Below are 20,968 nucleotides of genomic sequence, written 5' to 3'. Positions count from 1 at the left end.
GTTTGGTCCAACACATTTGTATAAAAACATAAAATACTTGATGGTATGATGAAGTACAAAGTACCAGTCGTAGCACCTTGTGAAGTATGAACAGCAAAGATCGGTAAGGTTGTGCTAGGCTTGCATTCTAACAAGTATCATACTGTGTGATCTAAGCTGTCGTTCTTTTCGTCTGTTTTCAGCTGTGAATCATGGCTTTGTTGTTGTTCCAAGTCTTGAACAAAACAGTGTAAGTGCCAAGTTTTAGTCCAACCATGAGACATTTTGCTGTTAAACTCTTTAGTCCAGACATGTCGTCCTTTGTTTTATGGCATGCCTAGTCCATTTTCAATGACGGTATCGCTGTGGCTGTGTGATCCCCGCCCCCCCGGCCACCTGGTCACATCCCCTAAAACCCACCCTCCTCCCTAACCCTCCCACAAAGGCCTTGATTAAATAATATGAACCTTAAATATGTGTAAACTATCCCTCAGAAATATCACGTCTCAGGTTACAAAGCAACATGACATCGGTCTGACAATGCTGTCTTAAAGTTTCAATGAAATTAAGCATCACAGTTTTGCATTTGTTCATATCTGTTATACCCTTCCTCCATTCTCCTTTTCACTCCACTAGTATGTTTACCAGTGTATGTGTGTGGGTGCATGTGAGTGTATGTGTGTGTATTTGCAGGTTGTCTTTGTGTGTTTGGAACTCAGTTGTGGCCCTTGAAGCAGTACACTCCGTACAGCTTGTGCTTTTTGTCTGGGAAGCCATTGAACCTCACAGCAGCTTCCGTTGGACTGCAGCGGCGGCGAGGGCGGGATATAGGATAACGGACGCTGCCATCAGCCAACCAGCCAGCGTCGCAGCGGTCGTATCCCAGAAGCTTCCAGGCAGCAAACATCTGACCAACCTTGGCGATCTGAGCGCCATCTTTTTGACAGGCTCTGACCGCCTCATCGTAAGTCAGCTTCGAGGGGTGGATCAAGTAGTAGAATCGGCCTGGGAAGAAAAAGAAGCTAATAAACAAAAAGAATAAAAGCAAACATTGACATTGCTGTTGCTTTTCTTTCATATTATGAGGTTAATCTTATATGGAAGATGCATTAACTACAGCGTTGCTGTAAAATGTGTGTATGATAAAATGAAACCAACATATTAACAAAAAACACTAGTGCAAACTGGTCACAATTTATTAGAGTAGACCTTGGTGGTGTGTGTATACTGAGTAGAAATAGTTACAAGAAATGCGATAATGTTTTATTTTACCCATAAAGACCCAAACCTTCACCGGCAACCAAACGCATCTACTGAACTAAATGTTCAACATCTGTTGAACCATTAATCTTATCAATACATGTAAGTAACTGGTGTAAAATGCAGCTTGTCATCTGTTCCTGGTCTACGACCCATTTGGACGTTCAGAGACTACGTAGTGAACGTGGAAACACCGTCATCTCCTACAACACTGATTCACCACTAAAACCCATGGAGTTGGATCAATGACAGCGGATGAAGACACTTGTTTTTATATTCACTTATTGATATCTTAGCTGAAAAAGTCACTTTTTCTTCAGTTTTCTGTATTTTAATATAATAACCTTTGAATTAACTCAGTTTTCATGAATATCTAAATAAAATAGAGGAAATTAAATAGAGGAAATACATGATTTACAGTGAAAAATGGAAAATACAGAGGATAATATTCTAATAAATGGTGATAAACCACTTGAGAAACATTAACTAGAAAAATTCAGTTGGGAAGTGACACAAAACTAGCACTGGGTCTTTATGGGTTAATATCGTCCTCAGTTCCAAGAAAGTAAAAGTTTTGGCTTTTTTACATTGAATAATTGTCTTGATTGGAAACAGCATAATGCAACAGTTTTTTGAGATGCATTTTTTTAAAAATAGAATTTATTTTGCAGTGGACAGCATTTTTATCTCCGCCAGAAGGTATTGTGATCACTTTGCTTTATGTGTTTGCATGCGTGCGTGTTTTTTATTTGTTTGTTAGCAAGATAAGTCAAAAAGTTATGGACGGATTTTCATGAAATTTTCAGGAAATGTTGATACTGGCACAAGGAAGAAATTATTAAATTTTGGTGGTGATTGGGGGGGGGGCAGATCTGTCTTGGTGGAGGTCTGCGCTCTCCAAGTGCTTTTCTTGTTGTTTTGGTTTTTTTCTAAGTAAAGTCTCGAGGGGATAAAGGCAGGTTCAAGTTCTTCAAGGTCAAAACAGACCTTAAACTGCAGTGAAAATGGTCAGAAAAAAGTCTTATTTGTGTAAACTTGTGTAAACCCAGCAAGATCCACTCAGTGTGAAGATTTTGAGAGAATTCAGGTAATGGTTTATTTTAGTGATAAAAGTCTTCATGTGTCATAATGCTAGATTGTAACGAACAGCAAAAAACACACATCAGAGGCAAAGACTGTCATGACAAACTTTCTTCTTCAAACTGCTTTTGTTGGACTGCTGCATACAGGAGAATTCTGGGTAAATACAGATAAACAGCCTCACACACACGTTATAATGGGTTGTTTACCTTTGTAGTAGGATGTGAAACAGAACACATCGTAGTGGTTCTTCTCCTTATCTCTTACACCATAGTTGCGAATCCCTGGCATGGTGTTCTTGCCTCCACAGGGTTCCCTCGGTGTGGTGATGGGATACTGGACTGAGCCGTCATCCAGCCAGCCTGCGTTGCACCAGTCCATCCCTCCTCGCCAAGCCTCGTACAGCTGATCGAAGGAAGCCACAATGGCGTCCTGGTCGCGACATGCCCGCTCGGCGTCATAGAAGTTGAGGTTGTAGCGACCGAGGCGAGGGAAGTAGGGGAAGATGACACCTAGAGAGTAGAGAAGGAGGTAAGGATGGGAAGTAGTCAAAATAAAGATTCATTAAAGTCTCTCGCTGTGTACGCCCAGCTGGTATCTGTCAGACTGATGCCAGGTTGGATGAGTTCCTTTGGCTTCAGGCAGTAATGGCTGATGTCTCGTAAACATAATGAAAGCGCTCTGACACTGATGTACATTATGCTTACAGAACGCACTTGCTCCTGACATTCCCCCGAGCAGTCTGTTCACATAGTGCTAAATTTAGACTGACTGCAGTCCAAAGTCTGTTACCACACAGCCACATTAAATAGACACTTTATTTACAGGGATCGTTCATTCAGAAATAATACCTTCAAGATCAAGAGACACCACCACTGTTCCATCTTCTAGACCATCAATGACTTCACATTTATATTTCCCATAATCATCCAAAGTAATTTCTGTGATGACCAGAGAGGCATCCAGGGGGGAGGAGCCTTGTAAATAGACACGGCCATGGAAACGTCCATAACTCCTTTTGTGGTAGTCCATGGCAACAAAGACGTCCACCTAGAGCAAGATGAAGAATTGACCCATTATTCACATTTGATGAAAATACAAATGCATCACGGTTTTTACGACAAACAATATTTAGTTGGGGTTAGTGGATAATTTCAATGCAATGTTTATTATTATTATCAAAAGTTACAGCAGAATTAAAAGCGAGTATTACTGTAATTCAGTTTAATGTGACCGAAATATAAAACTGAGTCATCGGCATACAATGAACTTTACACAATTTCTCAGGGAAATCCTTATCTTTTAATACAAATGCAGACAATTTTGGGCCTAATTTTTTTACAAAAACTCAGTAACCATTTCCAAATATTGCATATGGCTTGCAACATCATAATATGAATTGCTAAGCTTAGCTATAGATAAGGCTATAGGAAATGAGGTAGGCACCATAATTTTCTGCCTCGACCTAATTTCAGAACAATAAACACTCAGCCTCCAAACATTAATCACTATGACTTGTCTTATTGTCTACTAATCCAAAAATAACAGAGATTTATTCAAGCCACACAGCCTGGTAGGTGTGTTGTACAGCAGAATTTATACAAAGGTTGACCACATACATTATATTTAAATTGATTCTTTAAATAAAAAGTCAAGCTCACAATATGAAAAAAAATCAATAGATAGTACTGTATGCAAACTGGTGTTGGACAGGTGTCAGCTGGGAAAAAATGGCTCCATTCAATAAAACTTGCAAATTAAAGATATTCCCTGGGGTTTTCCTGTACTACACTTGCATTTATATTCAGAGTTTCTCTCTTAAATACACTTTGCATGTTCTTGAACGTATCAATATGTTGAATATACTGTATATTCAATGTCAAAAAACACTACTTTACCTTATCTTGTTCATATTTGGAAATCTGGACCGTTTACATCCATATTATTTATGTGTTTTTGGATTGCATTTCTTCCATGTCTTATTGTATTTCTCTGCTTTTCTTGGTGTTTTACTGTCATCAGTTGTGGTCAGTGATGTAACAGTAACCCAGCAGGAGTCATAAGTTCCAACCCATGCAGGCAACAACAGTATTCCCAGAGTTTTAGAGCATTAGCTTCACAAATTTACATCTACAATCTACATCCAAAACCTGGTGTGCAGTTAGTGTATGTCAGTCTATAATGATAATCATGGACAGTAGAAGACAAATGGTAGGAAACCTCTTTAAGGTAGTCTGAGGTCAGCTTTGTCCATTTGATCCTCATCTTGCGACTGGGTGACAGAGACGGGTCCCTCTGAATCTTACACGATAAAGTAGCATTTCCCCCTCGTCTGGACACCACTTTAGGTTGGTCTGACAGCACCGAGAGGTGAGGGCCATTTTCTGGAACACAACAACAGAAAAAGATGTTACAACCATAAAAAAGCATGTTATTTACTGACATTTTGTTTAAACAACTATGTGAAACCATTATGTAGGTGGAGTTCTGACTGTCTTGGTGCGCATTCTCAACATCATAAGACTGGTAAATTATGATATTTGCCAAAAATTCCCCAAAATAGTGCGGTTTTCCAGCTGTGATAGGTGGTCCAGTAGTACTTTGACTAAAAGGCTTTAGGGATCAGATGTTATATAGAGTCTAGTGTCCAGTGGAAATTCACAAAACTATGCCAACAACTTGTGTTTCATTTTATTTCATTTTATTTATTTATTTTTTAAACCCAGAATTTACCAGGAGAATTTCAAGATTAAAAATCTTGGCCACAGCAACATAAAATTGGCAGACAATAACAATGTTTCAGAACTCATTATGTGTCATTTTTGGTACATCCTTTATACTGATAGGATTCTAAATAATTGACTGTTATGTGGAGAAGGGGTGGGATTAAATAAATTTACACTTCCTCCCAATCCTTTTTGAATATGCAAATCAAGTCACTATATGCTGTGATAAGTTTCATCTGTTTTATTTGGAGTCACTAATGTGTGGTTATTTTGCTTATTTTTATTACATATTTGAAATAAACTGAACTGAAACTGATTTTAAGTGTGATGATGTGATATTTGCAGCAGGTTCAACACATAGGGAGCAACATACATTAAGGCTTTTTTTTTTTTTTTTTACTACTGTGTGTTTTGTTTTCAAGTACATTTTTCGATTTTCTTTAAAATTTGCTACCTACGATTTACCTACTCTTTATAATGTTGTTATTTGCAATGTTATTACATTGTTATACTCTAATTTCAGCTTGTGTGTTTTGCTAATTAGCATGCAAAATGACTCTAAATAATTCTTGAATCTTTTATCTTACTCAAAAAAAAAAAAAAAAAAAAAAAAAAGACTATTTATTGAGTGTATTCAATAGCAGCTCATTGTTCCTAATGTGTGCTCTGTGCTAATGCTAATTGCTAATGTTAATGCTAGGTACTGTGTGTGTATTAGGATGGGTAAAATGCAAAGACAGAATTTCAAAACAGGGAATTAAACTTCATTTTTTAACATTTTATAATTTACAGCTTTGCTTTTCATGTGAGCTATCATTGCATAAATGAGCTGTAGCAGTCCAAGAATTGTTTTATACATGAAATAGAACCAGTGGAAGAGATTTTAAACTAGCCAGCCAGCCCTAACATCCAATGCTGTGAGATGATAGATGAGACTTCACAGTTCATAAATATCACAGTCTCTGTAATGATTTAATGTAAAATATTCACAGGACAGGAGATGTTTCACTACATCCACATCTTCCAGTCCTCCTTCCTCATCTCTCTGATGTCCTGATGTCATGTGTAGTGCAGTTCAGATCTTCTGCTAACCGTTACTAACAGGGTTTTTAGATTCACTGCCTCCTGACCACCACAGCATTTCACTTTGTCTGCTGCATAAGCATGTGTGCCTGTCAGGTCAACTGACCAAACAGCTAATAGCACATTGATCCTATGTACTGGACTGTGTGACTCTTAGTGGGAGAGTTTGCATTTTCTTTTTAACTGCTTCTTCAGCTGAGTTCTTGAATCATTACACTGGTAATCTACAGCCTCAGTCATCTATATGGACAATAATATCACATAAAAAGCATAAGATTGTTTGCATTGACTTCAAAGGTCTCACAGTGACAGCTATGCAGCAATATGTCATTTAAGGAAAAGTGTTGGAAGAGCGTAAAGCAATGATTGTACGTAAAAATGTTTTTATGTGCAAATGCAGATAGTCTAATGAGATTGCACTATCTTACTGAGCTGATAATCCCCCGCTTAGCCATCTTATCACTGAGCCACAGCATCAGAACTAACTGATAAGCAGAGGAAATGACAAATGACACAGCAGAGTGGGTGTTGTGAACAAAACACAGAAAAGAAAAGAATTTCTTGTTGCCCTCCGTTTCTACATCACATCATATGGTGACAGTACATGAAAGACACATGAGCTCACCTACGACATAGATGGTTCTGGAGTGTTCCAGTTCTGGATACAGAGTATCTAAGTTGTCTGCTACAGTCAGTGAGATCAGAGCTAAGATCAGCACAGGAATCATCTTCTCGCCAAACTGGGGGTCAGCTCACTGCAGAGAAAGAAAGACAGGAAGGGGTTAATGTTAGTTCAGTAAGAAGATACAAACTAAACACATGTCCTGTAGCATGTCACACAGAAAACATGGAAAACAAAGAAAGAAAAGTCATCTACAAAGTGCAGGCCTTTGTATTGTCAGGACTTGGTTCGACACAGTGTTTCTATCTGCAATGCTGTACCCTCCTGCAAGAGCTGTGTAATTACTATCGGAGTGCAGAACTGCCTGCATCCTTGTCTCTATGCATGAGTGCACACACACACAAATGTTAAACACACAAAGTTACTTGACAGCATCAAAAACAAAAAAAAACATATTTACTCCAATGGAACATCCTGTGACTTCTTTACCCTTCGGAGGACTACATGTGACCACCATGCACAAACACACAAATATGCAGCGTGAGTCTAATTATACATACTGTGCAGTAAAGGTCTCCTGTCATCCAACAGTGCGAGGACGCAGCATACTGTACCATGTCCCGATGTCACTGACAGTCCACAACTTCAGAGGGAGACTGAGCCACAGTGCAGCGTCTCCCCACAGAGAACGCACCCCCCCACCTCAGGCTTCATTCTCACACACACACACACACACTCAAACACACACAACCAGACTGCAGCCAAGCCAAAAACAGAGGTACACACTACAGTACTGCCACTGCATGAACGTGCAATATGGAAATAAAACTGTGCCAATATTAAAGTTAAATAATTTATCTCAATTTTATCATTATATGTTCTTTTCCACTTTTCTTTCCATTGTAAATGACAAAATCTAACTTCTCAACTTTTTCTTGATTTTCTTTTTTTCTTTTTTTTTGCACAGGATTACTTAATTCCTCAATAACACCTGGCAATTGCACCTGATGAAGACACAGGAAGAAGACCATTATCAATGCCATGCATCAATATGTGGCTTAAGACCTTTTATTGTGGTGTGATTTTCTAACATTCGTCTGTATATATCAAGCCTGTGATGAACTGGTGACAGGTCCAGAGTGTACCCCACCTTGGTAACCGAGATAGACTCCTGTACCCCCATGACCCTCACAAGGACTAAACAGTTCAGAAAATGTTAACCTTTGCATTTGCATCTGTCCTTCATAAAATAAAGACAGATGTGAATGCGAAAAGGTAACAATAACACTGCACACTATTTAAGAAAGACAATATTTACAGATTTAATAGGGAACATTTGCATGGACTCATATGAAAATCTGAGTTGTGTAGGAGTCAGATCATTTTTATATATTGGCCATTTTCATCTCAAAGCATCTTAACAGTTCATATGGGCGCTGATATGAAACCTGTAGGCAATACAGACAGTTATTAGATAGTAACAGAATTAGCTGAAGTCCAAAAAAGATCAGTTCCAGCTCAAAACAGCCTCCAACACAGACATCATGTAACTACAAATTTTTGTATTTACTTTATATTGGTGATGCATGAATGTAAATTAGAATAATCCTTACATCATATCATTTAAATTCAATTAAATTCCGTATAATTGGAACATTTCATCACTGCAACACATTTCACATTATTTAGCTGAACTACAATGAAGTGCCTAAAAGTTGAACTCATTTTATTGTGATTTAACAGAAATTCTACATGTTTTAGTTGATTTCAAATACACTTACACAATAGAACTGTTCATGTTCACAGAACAGTTCTGAACTAATGGAAGGTTTTCATTAAATGTATTTTTGTCAGTCCTCTTCCTTCATACAGTATTTATCTGATTCTTTTCAGATTTCTTTTCATTATAGGATGTGCGGTTGAGTGTACGGGTTGTCATCCAGATTGATCTCCTCTTCCAACCCCCTCCCTCCTTATCTTCATTCACTCCCTCCCAAAATGCTGATGCGCCGGCCCCCTTTGCCAGGTGGAGCTCCTGCAGTCAGCAGAACAGCTCTGCAGCACACACACACTGTGCCAGTTACACACACACATCACTTAGTTTCCCTCCCTGACTGCAAATAGTCATTACGCATACCAGGACTGGAGGGGGGGTGGGGGGGTGCAGCAATAAGTAGGTGGAGCATTTTAGAATGTGTAGCATGAGTAGCCAAAGCTGTGATATGTCCTTTCAGAAAGGGGCAAACTTTGAGTCAGACTGTTCTCTGCAGGATACGAGGAGAGCAGGTGATGTGTGAAATGAGAATAATGGAGAAGAGAAGGAGGGACAGCAAGACAGTCCGATACAGCAAGAAAAAAAAAATCCCAGGCAGGGAGGGAGGTGGCAGAGGCTAACGGACTCTGCAGCAGCAGAAATGATGCAGGGGCTGCTGTTTCAAACTCCATCAGCACCGTTAGCAGGTGTTCACTATGAAGCAGCAACTGGACACACTCAAGTCTTTAGAAGTTACACATGGTCTAAGCATCAGTCTGTGTGGTCTGATCTGTGGAAAACATCCAAGATGACCAACACACACTCATTAGATTGTGTGTGAATGTGTCTCCCTGACTGACTCACAAGGGCATTCCTCAGCCTCCATCTGTGTGGCGGGTAAACAAGGTGACGTCTTTATAGGCCAGGTGTGTGTACGTCACCTATTTGTCCTCTAATAACATGTTGATGGTGTCTCTTATAGCCAGCATGCAAACCATCAGCCTTGGATAAAAACTGTTTTAATGTATATACAGTGTTGCTTAAATTTCCCCGCTGTTAAAACTTGGATGTTTATACTGGTAGATTTTTTTCTCCACTGTTACAGTTTATAGTACACATTAATGTCAATATAGCTAACAGTAACAGGTAGGATGAGATTTGTAAAAAAAAAAAATAAAAAAAAAACAAGGGGGGGCGGGGCCAGCAATTATATACATGGTGGTGCGGTCCTTAACTTACATAACTAACACTAGTGTGAAATGAAAGTTAAACTTTACATACTTTCAACGTCCAACTCCTGGGTTCTATTCCTCTATTATACAGCGGATCTTACACGAAATTTTCACAACTTCTAACTTGTATCCACTGAACACACAAATGCTGGGCCCCATGAATTTGTCATGTTTACCCCCCCATACGGCATCCCAGTGCATGGGGAAGTTTGCAAATTCTGAGACTGCCGACAGTTCGGTTCAGGTGAACGTTAGTGCCAGTAATGTAGGATATACTGTAGGTGGAAGAAAACTGTCACAACCTGCTGTTATTTCTGTTGGTTGGTTGTCCCCCCCCGGGGATGAAATTCACTGAGCAGAAGTAGGGATGTAAAAACCAGAGGGGGGGTGGTTGATCCCCCCCACCCCCCTCCAACAAATCGCACTCTGGTAACTGATACTCAAGCCACTTTTACACACAGATCCTGGAAAAAAGGCGAGATGGTGATCCCACCTTTTTTCCACCACTGACCGATTTCCACAGCCAAAGGAGGAACAGAGGTGGGACAGGCTGGACTTTTACACAGCGGACCTGCGTTCTGGAATCAAAGGAGGGGGTGACGCAGTGCAGCATATAGTGCGCATATGGAGACACTGGAATGGACTCTGTGGCAGTCGCCCCAGGTGCCGGTCCCGCAGCTTTGTGCCACGGGTGAAAATGTCATGTAGCTGCAGCACCAGGAGCCGTGGCATCCCTGGGACACCAGGGGTGCAGAATCCATGTCAGTGCCTCCATATGCGCCTGCTGTCTCTCAGGCGCAGGGGTCGCCGTCATCAAAACGTCAGATCTTGGTTGCAGAGGTGTTCCTTTTACATCATGTTCCGGAATCATGATTCCACCTTTATCACGGCTCTTTCCGTTCTTTTATTAAGGATCCCCATTAGCTGTACCATAGCTACGGCTATTCTGCCTGGGGTCCTTACAATAATCTTTACAACTAGTCAATGCAAATAACTTACAATATAATTATACACAACATTTTTTCAGATACAACATAACATGAAAGAAAATAAATAACAGACAAAATACAGACATGACAGCTCCTTTAGGCATATACAGTTCATACACTACCAGTCAAAAGTTTGGACTCACCTGTTTTTTCTTTATTTTCATGACTGTTTACATTGTAGTTTCTCACTGAAGGCATGAAAACTATGAATGAACACATGAAATTATGGAGTTAAAAAAAAGTGTGACATAACTCAAAGCGTTTTTTTATATTTTAGATTCTTCAAAAATAGCCACATTTTGCTTTTATTACTGCTTTGCACATTCTTGGCATTCTCTCAATGAACTTCATGAGGTAGTCACCTGAAATGTTTTCCAAAAGTCTTGAAGGAGTTCCCAGTGATGCTGAACACTTGTTAGCCATCTGCGGTCCATCTCATGTCATTTAAATGAGAAGATGAGTCCAAACTTTTGACTGGTAGTGTATATTCATTTAGCCCAAGTATCATTCACGGTCAATAGATGCTTCTTGACTAACTTCTTGAATTTTGTTTTACAGTTTTCTTGTGTGATGTGTTCCGGTAACAGCTCTGTTACTACTTCAAGCGGCGTTACGAAAGTGGGATCAAATGACCCCACCATTTCATGTACACAGACGGAATAAAGGCAAAACATTCCCATATCAGAAGCGCTGTGTAAAAGGGGCTTCAGTCTGCAGTTCTGCGAATGATTAAAAGCCTTTAATTGTTGTAAACACTAGAGTTACTAAACTAACTAGCTTTCTTGGTAATAACACTGGGCTACACTGTTTTGGAAATCACCTGTTTCAGAGATAAAATGTGCTAAGTGTTCCATACTTTGATAAGATGAAGTAGAAAACAAATGACAAAAGGGCTAATAATTTATTTTCAAGATATGTGAGAAAGTGTGATTCATGCAGTATATACATATTTTTTATGTAAATTTATATAATCATTTTATAAATCTTACACCATGTAAAATGTGAAAAGTGAATGTATTGTAATGTTTAGACAGTGTTTTGAATTAGAATTTGTAACTCAAAGACAAACATTCCTTTGAAGTAATAACTATTGTCTCATTAATTTATAGAATCTCACAATTTCTGATGTAATCTGACATCAAATATACAGGATAAAATATATTGGTCCATGGCCCATGCTCCACACGTCATGAAAATGGGTGCAGTAGTTATTGTGTAACACTGCTAACACACAAATGCACAAAACAAAAACACAAACCCTTATGAAAATAAAACCTCTTCAGTGGATGTAAAAATCTCAATGTCAAGCATCAAATTCCTTTAAGAAGAGAAAAACAAACACTGAACAAATGAGAGGTCAGAAAGAGCAATAATTAAGGTAATTTTTTTGTTTGTTTGTTGCTGTTTTTGTGCCAATGACAATGAAGCAATCTGTAGAAGAAAAGCAGGACCTCTCCTACGCCCTGATCATTAAGTCTCTACAGCGATCCAAGGACTCTGACCAGGCCAGAGTCACACACATCAATACTAGAATGAGAAAAACTGTTTTTTGGATAGACTTTAATACACTGCATGTGCTGGAGTGTGCATGTATCTGCTGTTCATTTGATCATTTTACTTTATAAGAAAAACTCAAAGATCATTCTGTTATGGCAAGACACACTCACTTGACACAATTTTCTGAATAAATAATGTATCTAGTGTTGTAGCCTCAGCTTTGATGAAAAAAAAAAAGTCATATTATCTTTGGCAGAACATTACCATAACTGCAAGGGGCAACCAAAACAAACGCACTTGCACACTATGGTAAAATAAAGTGGACAGACCTTCTATTTCCCAACACTTTCACATTTACTGCCATATTTTGGTCAATAAAGGATCTATGGTTATTGAATTCTATGGGTATAGACACATTACTAGATGGATCTTCTGCAACAAGGTGATGTGTTTTGGAGTTTTCTTGGTACTTTTTGAACAGCAAAGAAATTCTTAGCCAAAGCTCAGCCGTTTCCATGCCTTGTATGGTAACACTCTTTTATTTACTCTCTGTTAACAAAAGACATTCCATGCAGTAATGTCTTCCATTAGACCTATGTTTACGTGACCTTTATCTACTTTTACCAGTTTAAGATCTTTAATGGCCTGATTACAATGTGAACACTAACATACTGTAATCTCTGATCTGTACACAGTAAAACTAACTGAACAGTGTTTGTTTCCAACAAAAAATGCAAACTATAAAAATAACTGCAATGATTTTTCACATCAGAATCAATTTGCTTGCTGTTAGCGATTGAGTTGTGAAATGGCAGCTGTGAAGCTTTAACAAGTTTGAGAAAATAAACTTATCTTGGGTGAAATGGAAAAAGAGGACTTTCAAACATGACTTTGAGACATAGAAAAGAGACAAGAACTGGAAAGTCAATCAGAAGTGTATCCATGCATCATAATCTGCTCATGCAGCTCCTGTCAGTGTTATAGCCAAAACTGGGGGATCAGAGGAGGTCACAACTAAGGTTATTATCATAAATGAAAACAAACGCAATGATGAAAACTAGAATTGAAAAACATTTTCGTTGACTGAAATAAATAAAAACTATAATTAAAAGAAAAAATGATAACTAACTTAAACGGTATCGTGCGCTTACAAAACTAACTAAAATGTATAAAATTATGGGTAAAATTCCCTTTGTTTTCATCTTTGTCAGTGTCGGATTGATATGAAATTAATTATCTATTATAAAAGATTTATTTCGCTAGAGCAGTTTTAGCTGGCGGCACCATATGATACTTCACGGTCCATCACTTCTTGTCACTTGTGGTTTAGAGTCAGCTTCTTGTCCCCACTCTACCTTGAAACTGGAGACTAAAGTTGGGAGAAAGCAGCAGAGTCCTGTCTGGGATTTATTTGAATATGACGGGGAGGAAGATAAAAGATAAGAAAAAAATAAATCTAACACTAAAACTAAACTAAAACTAAGCATTTAGAAAAAAACTAATTCGAACTAACTGAATTAGAGAAAAAAAAACCCAAAGCTAAATAAAACTAAACTATAATGAAAAATCCCAAACTATTATAACCTTGGTCACTATAACCTTGACCTTTGGCCTTTGGCTACCAAGCGAGTCTTTGCACCAGATTCTAAGATATATTATCAAACTGTTCCTGAAATATTGCATTTCCTGTGAAATAACAATGTATCTACAAATAAAATGCTGTTACACTAAAAGTCAGGATCTCTTTCTTTTTTTGATCTGTCTCTTGCACGTCCCCATACTCCACAGAAGCATATTCATTAATTAATTTTGTATATTCTTTTGTCCATTTTTGGCAGCTCTATAAAACCCTTTGACTTTGCGCTGGTCCTGCTTTCACAGCTGTACTTCTTCTTTTCCAGTAAATCCAATGCTGCTCCATGATTAGATAATGAGTGTTGAGGATATGATGCAATAATCCTTCTGCCAATGGCCTTTTCTAAGTTTATTAGCTGTCACAATGAAGAAATACACCTGCTCTACTGTGTGAGTACATCTTTAACCCTACAATGCCAAATGTATCATATTTGATACATGAGTTTTGAAGCCCTCTACATGATCAGTGTGAATTTTTTTTTCTTGAGAAACCTGATGTATACAATTAAATACATGCAATACACTGATAATCCACCAAAGGGAGGAACTTGTTCACAAGACGCCTTTCCAGTGACACTACAAGATTGTCATTAAGGGGGTAGGAGACAGAACTTTACCAGTTTTAAAAAGGAATTACCAATTTGTAAGACATGTTTGTGTTATATTATGTTTTTGTTTGTTCAAAAATAATAATATTTGAGCATTGAGACCTGATGTCTCAACTATGACACAAAATTGGAACTAAAAGATGGAAATTGATATTTTAAAAAAAATGTTTTGGGTTGTTCAGAAGGACCAATAAAGGCTCCAGTTTCAAAGAACTGGAATTTTCTGTCAGTGATTTAATGGTTCAAGATTTACAGGATTAATATATGAACCTGCTACATCCAGTTCCAGCAATAAAGCATCGTCACTCTGAGAACTTTTGCACACTTTATGTTTGGTTTAACAAGTGTTGAAAAACCTGGACCTCAAAAACTGACCTTTACAATTAAATAAAGTAAAAAAAAACTTGCTCAGATGCAGCTTTTTGAAATGTCACGCCCCCTTTAGAAAACAGTATTTCATTATATCTGATATAATGATGTAAACACGCCCTTTCCAATTCACACCAGTAGGAATGTACTTGCTTTTATTTGATTGGTGATCAGATTATATAGCACTGATACTGAGTGAAGTTAAAGTGTTTTACTGGATCCTGCATTTTCACCCTCTGCGTCAACACTTTAACTACGTCAATGACAGTAATAATGGGGCTAAGTTGTTAACACTTCTCTAATCACAGTCTTAGTAACATCTTTTTAACTTCCTGTGAGAAAAAGAGGTCCAATTAAATATAATGTTACCTCCTCAGCCTCTTACTCACATCTATGCAGTAAGTGTTTGTGTTGTACTTTGTATCTGCAAGTGCATCACATATTTGACTCATCTGCCTTACAGTTGTTTCTTCTCTCATTAACACTGGACACATTCCACGGGTTTGAAACTCATATGCAGAACTGAGTGGCCACTTGACCCTCATATATCATTCTTCAGTGGGAGAAGTAAAGGAAGTGTGAAACATGAAAAGGCTTAAAGTCTAACAGTAACCTGAGACTGATTTGCAAAGAGAAAAGCGAGAAGCATGGAGACATAAAAACCCCTTGTAATATGTCAGGGTCATGTATTTTGTGTGTGGAAACTAAAAAATGTCATAAATCTGGCCTTTAAATCTTTGACATGGTGAAACTTTATCTGAGTCTGCAACATAGGAAGCCATGACAGAGTGAAAGCCTTTACACACACTGTGTTTTCAGTGACCTTAGTCACAGTTAAGTAACCTGATGGACCACAGAGGGTCGGTTAGTGAAGCCTACATTGGCCTGTGATGCTGTTATATCACTTTGCATATACCACTGCAGTGAAAACTTTCATCTCCAGAGAAATAAAGTATATTAAATTGAGCCAAGAGATGCTTTTCCTACCCTTCAAAATGTTATTTTGATCCAGGTGATAAATCATTTTAACTTAATTTAATGTTAGACTGAGGAACCTTCAAAGGGCCTCTTCGGAGACAGAGTGTGTGTATAAGCTCTAGAGACCGAGCAGGAAGAGAGATAAACGTATGGATTCCATTACACGTGTCTTTCAGACGTTAACTCTGATTTATGCTGAGCAAAAAAAGACAGAGTGTAATGTCAGCCCATACATGTTTCTGTCTTACTATATGTCAGAGAGGCTAAGTAGTGAAATAAGGATCACTAAAGCAGATACTTCATCATGTACAGTAGATAACGGAGTAGACATTTCACCTGAATGTTATTAAGCACACAAAATACACTTATCAAATATAGTCATTCTATTCTAAAGACAAGACTACAACTTTAATTGCATTTAATTTTGACATTTTTTTTCTCAAAAGGACACTAAAACAGCATTATATTAAAGGGGTCATATTTTGCTAAACGCACTTTTATTAGTCTTTGGTTCATTTATTTGTGTATTTGGACCCTAATAGTTCATAAAGTTTGAATTTGAACCCTCCAGGTGCTGCAAAGCTATCTTTATATTCATTCCGGCAAAAATCAAGTGGATTTCTACAACCAGTTTCAATTCCTGCTTAATTTGTTGTGTTTTATAACTAATTATGTCACAACATTTGCACATATAAGGTCAAGACTTCCGACAAACATTTCTCCAAGTATGCCACAATTGTTTGTCAGCAGCAGCGGTTGTAGTCCATACTGAAAATATGTCCAAACTTCGAGCCAATTACCTAAAACGTTCAGTTGTTGTTTGTATTAAGTGCCTGAATGGGACTGAAAGTACGGCCAACAACCTGGAGGGGGCAGGGCATGAAGTGGCTCATTTGCATTTAAAGGGCCAGTGCTCAAAATGACCTTTCTGGTGTCATTACTCAGAAATAGGGTCGATGGACCTGTGGCGTTGAATTAATGAAGAATTCAGACCCAAGCATAGCATTTACAGTTTATGTAGACCACAGGGAAATGTTTTAAAATGCATAATTCTTTTTTTTATTTTTTTTTAAAGCAAAATATCACTCCTTTAAGTGAACACACATTTCTTCTTGAACACACTTGAGAATACAATAAAACATGAAACGTCACAAGTGTCCACACCCACTAAACACAGTAAAAGAAAAACCCCAAATCTCCACTGGTGACTTCTAGAGGCTGATTAAATGTTTACTGTAAGTCACTCTACGAGGCTGAAACAGCAAATTTTTGAGAAAACACTATGTTCATTATGGTAACAGACCATGAGGAACCCTGTGATGGATAAAGTGAAGCTGAACCTGATGAAACCATCGTTTGTTTAGAAGATACAAACCAAGATAATGTCTCAGTGATTGAGCATATGGGAGATAGGAGTGCTGACTTGGGGAAAATGAATAAAATGGTTTATTTAGTCAATAGACATTAACCTGGATGAAGCAAAAGTTTGACAAACCATTCAGATTTAATCCCTGGGGACCTGAATGTATCCAGTGGAATATCATGGTAATTGTATTTCATTCAGTCTGAAACCAAATGGTGGACTGAATGACTGACCACCAACTTATATTAACACCAACAGTGCAAAGCATAATGTTGCCATCCTATCAAACACTGTGGAATTATGACCAAACGTGGGTCATAAATCTACTGGACAATTCTACTGCAAACTGTGCATGACCTTTGGAGATTTCCTTTGTACTTTTGGTGAGCAAGGGGTGCTCGACAACAGCTAATGAAGTCAAATATCAATTCATCTGCAGTGAACCAAGTTAACCCTTTATTGGGCAAGTGACTATTATTGGTAATTTCACATGCATTATAAGACAGTGACAGCAACAGTTATGGTGAGGCAACAATCTCAGGTTCACCTCTGCATGAACAGTGAGTGTACCTGCTTTGTTAGGTACCATGAAGTAATGGTACTAATGTAAGGAATAATGTTCAAAGGGATAATGTGGATGTGGACAGGTGTCTGGATCAGCACTTATATTGTTGGTATGTTCAACAAGTGATGTTCTAATGTTCTAAAATGCATGTTCCTTTCACCTTATGCGTGTTTTTCTTGTATTTTTCAAATAAACTTCTTGGATTTTTACCCCACCCCCTGAAGGGGAGGCAAGGGGTATTGTTTTTGGTTCGGTTTGTTTGTTTGTTTGTTTGTTTGTTTGTTTGTTTGTTTGTTTCTTTCTTTCTTTCTTTCTTTCTTTCTTTCTTTCTTTCTTTCTTTCTTTCTTTCTTTCTTTGTTAACACTCTGGCAGCAAAACTCTTGGTTGAATTCATACCAAATTGGGTTTATAGATTGCCAGTGACCCACAATAGATGTCATTACATTTTGGGAAAAGTAGGTCAAAGTTCATATTTTTTAAGATTTTTTTTTTTTTTCTCCCATTTACTTATAATGGGCAAAATTTCACATGTCTATAAAAACATCAATTTTGTTTCAATTTACTTCAAACCTGGCACATATGTAGAGGCAATTGATATGCTGACATCAGCACCTGCATAGACATGATGACATCAGCTGGATCAATGCCAAAATAAGCTAATGTACGTGGGAAGGGTGGGGTTTGTTGGGCCTGGCATCACTTGTTTTTGCTTTTTTATGCCACTTATGGATAAGGAACCAAATATAGTAACTTCATTAACCTTGATTTTCTACATAATGACATTTTTGGAAAATTTTCACAAAAGTAACTAGAAAAGCACTTGGAGAGCGCAGACCTCTGCCAAGGCAGATCTGCCCCCCCATCACCACCAAAATTTAATCTTTTGTTCCTTGTGCCAGTATCAACATTTCCTGAAAATTTCATGAAAATCCATCCATAACTTTTTGAGTTATCTTGCTAACCAACCAACCAACAAACATACAAACAGACAGACAAACAAACAAACCCTGGCAAAAATATAACTTCCTTGGCGGAGGTAATATAGTCTTCTTATGTCCTCTAATAACGGACTATTTCCATGAGTGCCCTATAAAGGGTTAACATGCACTGGACATTAACGAAATGACTGGCCCACAGTATTTATCTAGACACAAACTGCAGTGTACACGGGTCAAGAGTTAAAAGAACTAAATGACTAGAGATCAACACATAGAAATGGTAACTCAACAATCCACATCAGAGTGTTCTCTGTGTGGTTGTTGATAACAGGAGGCAGTGGTGGACTTAATAATGCTCTACTATCTAAGTGACTACTGCTGTTCAGACCTGCAGAGTATTTCAGGTCACTTAGCTGACAGTGATACTTCAGTGATAAAGATAAGAAATCCTCTGTGTCACGAAAGCTGTCACGAAGCAAATTTAGGTTAAGTTAGAATAAACAAAAAGATAGAATTTAAAAAAAAAAAAGAAATACAAACTCTCTTTGCACAAACTCTTTTCCCTCCAACTAAACACAAACTTTGTTTCTAAGGCTGTGGTGGATTCCACTTGTGGAGTTTAGTGTGTATCTAGGTGTTTCCAGGTATCCCTCCCACACACTCTAGAGCTTTTCCATACAGCGCTGCAGTCATGCTGTTGGGAAATGATGCAGGAAAGACGCTATATTCAGCATCTGTACACGAACAGGAACACCCTGATGTAACAGTTTCAGCATCTGAGGGGAAACCTGCACTGGAAAAGTATACCTCGCCAGGCACACTTCAGTGTTAGTATGTATTTGTATGTGTTTGGGTATGAGGGTGGGGTACGGAGTGATGGGTGGGGTATTTACAGTATTTGAAACAGACACGCAGCCTCAGATGTTCATAAATAGCTCAGTCAGTTGCCTTGTTGGACAGTACATATACCGTATTTTCCTCAGTGGTTTGAGTGACGGTTCAAGCCGGTACACTACCTACAAACACATACACTGCCGCTGTGCAGAATTTCTGACGTCATAGTCACACCACCCGTTACAAAGAGACCTCAGTACGGAGCACAGTAGGTCTGTGATGTAGGTTCAGTGGCCAATGAGGCAACAGGATGTGTGGAAATAAGATGCATGGGCACTGATGTCCAGTGTTCAATATTTAAATGCATTTATCCCAAACATCCTGTGCACTGACTGCACTGTCTCATGATGAACTAAAAACAGAGAATAGTCTGATATTTTTACTTTCATTTATAGAATGGTTTAACATGTTGGGAAATGTATTTATTTACTTTGTGGTCAAGGTGTGGATGGGAGGACTGATGCAACTGTCAGGTCTGTGTTAAATAAGGAACTTCTGTGGTTCATTCATAAATACATCCTCCAAAACTATAGATATGTTAAGTTAAGTTTATGTGTGAATTCAACAAAAATCTGTATTGGACCATATGTGTTAATATACTGTTTAACCTGTTAAGCCCCAGACCGTTTGTTTCTAATGTGATATATTAGCTGATAGCTAATGTATTAGCATGATAACAGAAGCTTCATACACATAAACCAAGTAAAACAAATAAACAGTAAAAGTATGACAAAATTCATGATCACTGCTTTATAATGCAATAATTATTTTTGCTCTTCTTTGTCACATTCAGTGAGTTTTAGTGGTAGAAAATAATACTTGTACTGTTGGATCTGCTTAGTGTTAGCTTAGTTTAGTGGTACAAAAATTGAGGCCTCCCTAATCCAAATGACAAATGGCGTGGAATAACGAATGACGTAACCCTAACCCTAGTGGTCATTCATTATTCCATGCCATTTGTCATTCGGATTAGGGAAGCCCCAAAGCTTGTCATGTTTGTCTTTTGTTTTATGAAATTATTCATAACGTACGCTGGTCTCAGACTGTTAGCTTATTGTAGATATTTGCCCATTTAAGTGGCTGTTTTGTTTTGTGTTTTGTTGTCTACCAATTGATTTTGCTGAGCTTTTAGCTGATGTTCTTCTGGATACGTGGATGTATAGCAGGTCTATATTGTTACGAGCATCATGTAACGTTACCATGGCAACGCAGATGGATCAGCTACAACTTTGGACAGAGTGGTTTGCTAAGCTAACTGCATCCAAGCTTTTCTTCAGTCTTTTTAATTCATCTTTAACTGAATAAGAAGAGTTGTTATACTATTCCTTTAAATTAAACCAAAAGCTGACTCTGAAAAGATACGTGAGATGTATAAGAGACAGACTTTGCAACGTTC

The 20,968-nt window shown here is 38.1% G+C and overlaps 1 protein-coding gene across 1 annotated transcript in view; it reads right to left on the bottom strand.

Moving 5' to 3' along the window:
- Window positions 1-418: 418 nt before the first annotated feature.
- Window positions 419-20,968, bottom strand: part of hapln1b (hyaluronan and proteoglycan link protein 1b) — a 28,744-nt gene continuing 8,194 nt past the window's right edge. Inside the window, exons 2-6 of the mRNA XM_030148502.1 lie at window positions 6,754-6,883; window positions 4,540-4,703; window positions 3,171-3,369; window positions 2,529-2,831; window positions 419-984 (exon numbers count right to left, since the gene is read on the bottom strand). Of these exons, the coding sequence (XP_030004362.1) occupies window positions 695-984; window positions 2,529-2,831; window positions 3,171-3,369; window positions 4,540-4,703; window positions 6,754-6,856 (1,059 nt within the window). The 5' untranslated portion in view covers window positions 6,857-6,883 and the 3' untranslated portion in view covers window positions 419-694. The remainder of the gene's footprint in view (window positions 985-2,528; window positions 2,832-3,170; window positions 3,370-4,539; window positions 4,704-6,753; window positions 6,884-20,968) is intronic.

This window comes from Sphaeramia orbicularis, chromosome 12 (assembly GCF_902148855.1).
Source record: "Sphaeramia orbicularis chromosome 12, fSphaOr1.1, whole genome shotgun sequence".
NCBI lineage: Eukaryota > Metazoa > Chordata > Actinopteri > Kurtiformes > Apogonidae > Sphaeramia > Sphaeramia orbicularis.
The sequence above is the reverse complement of the archived record's forward strand: the minus strand, read 5'-3'. Positions and strand labels throughout refer to the sequence as shown.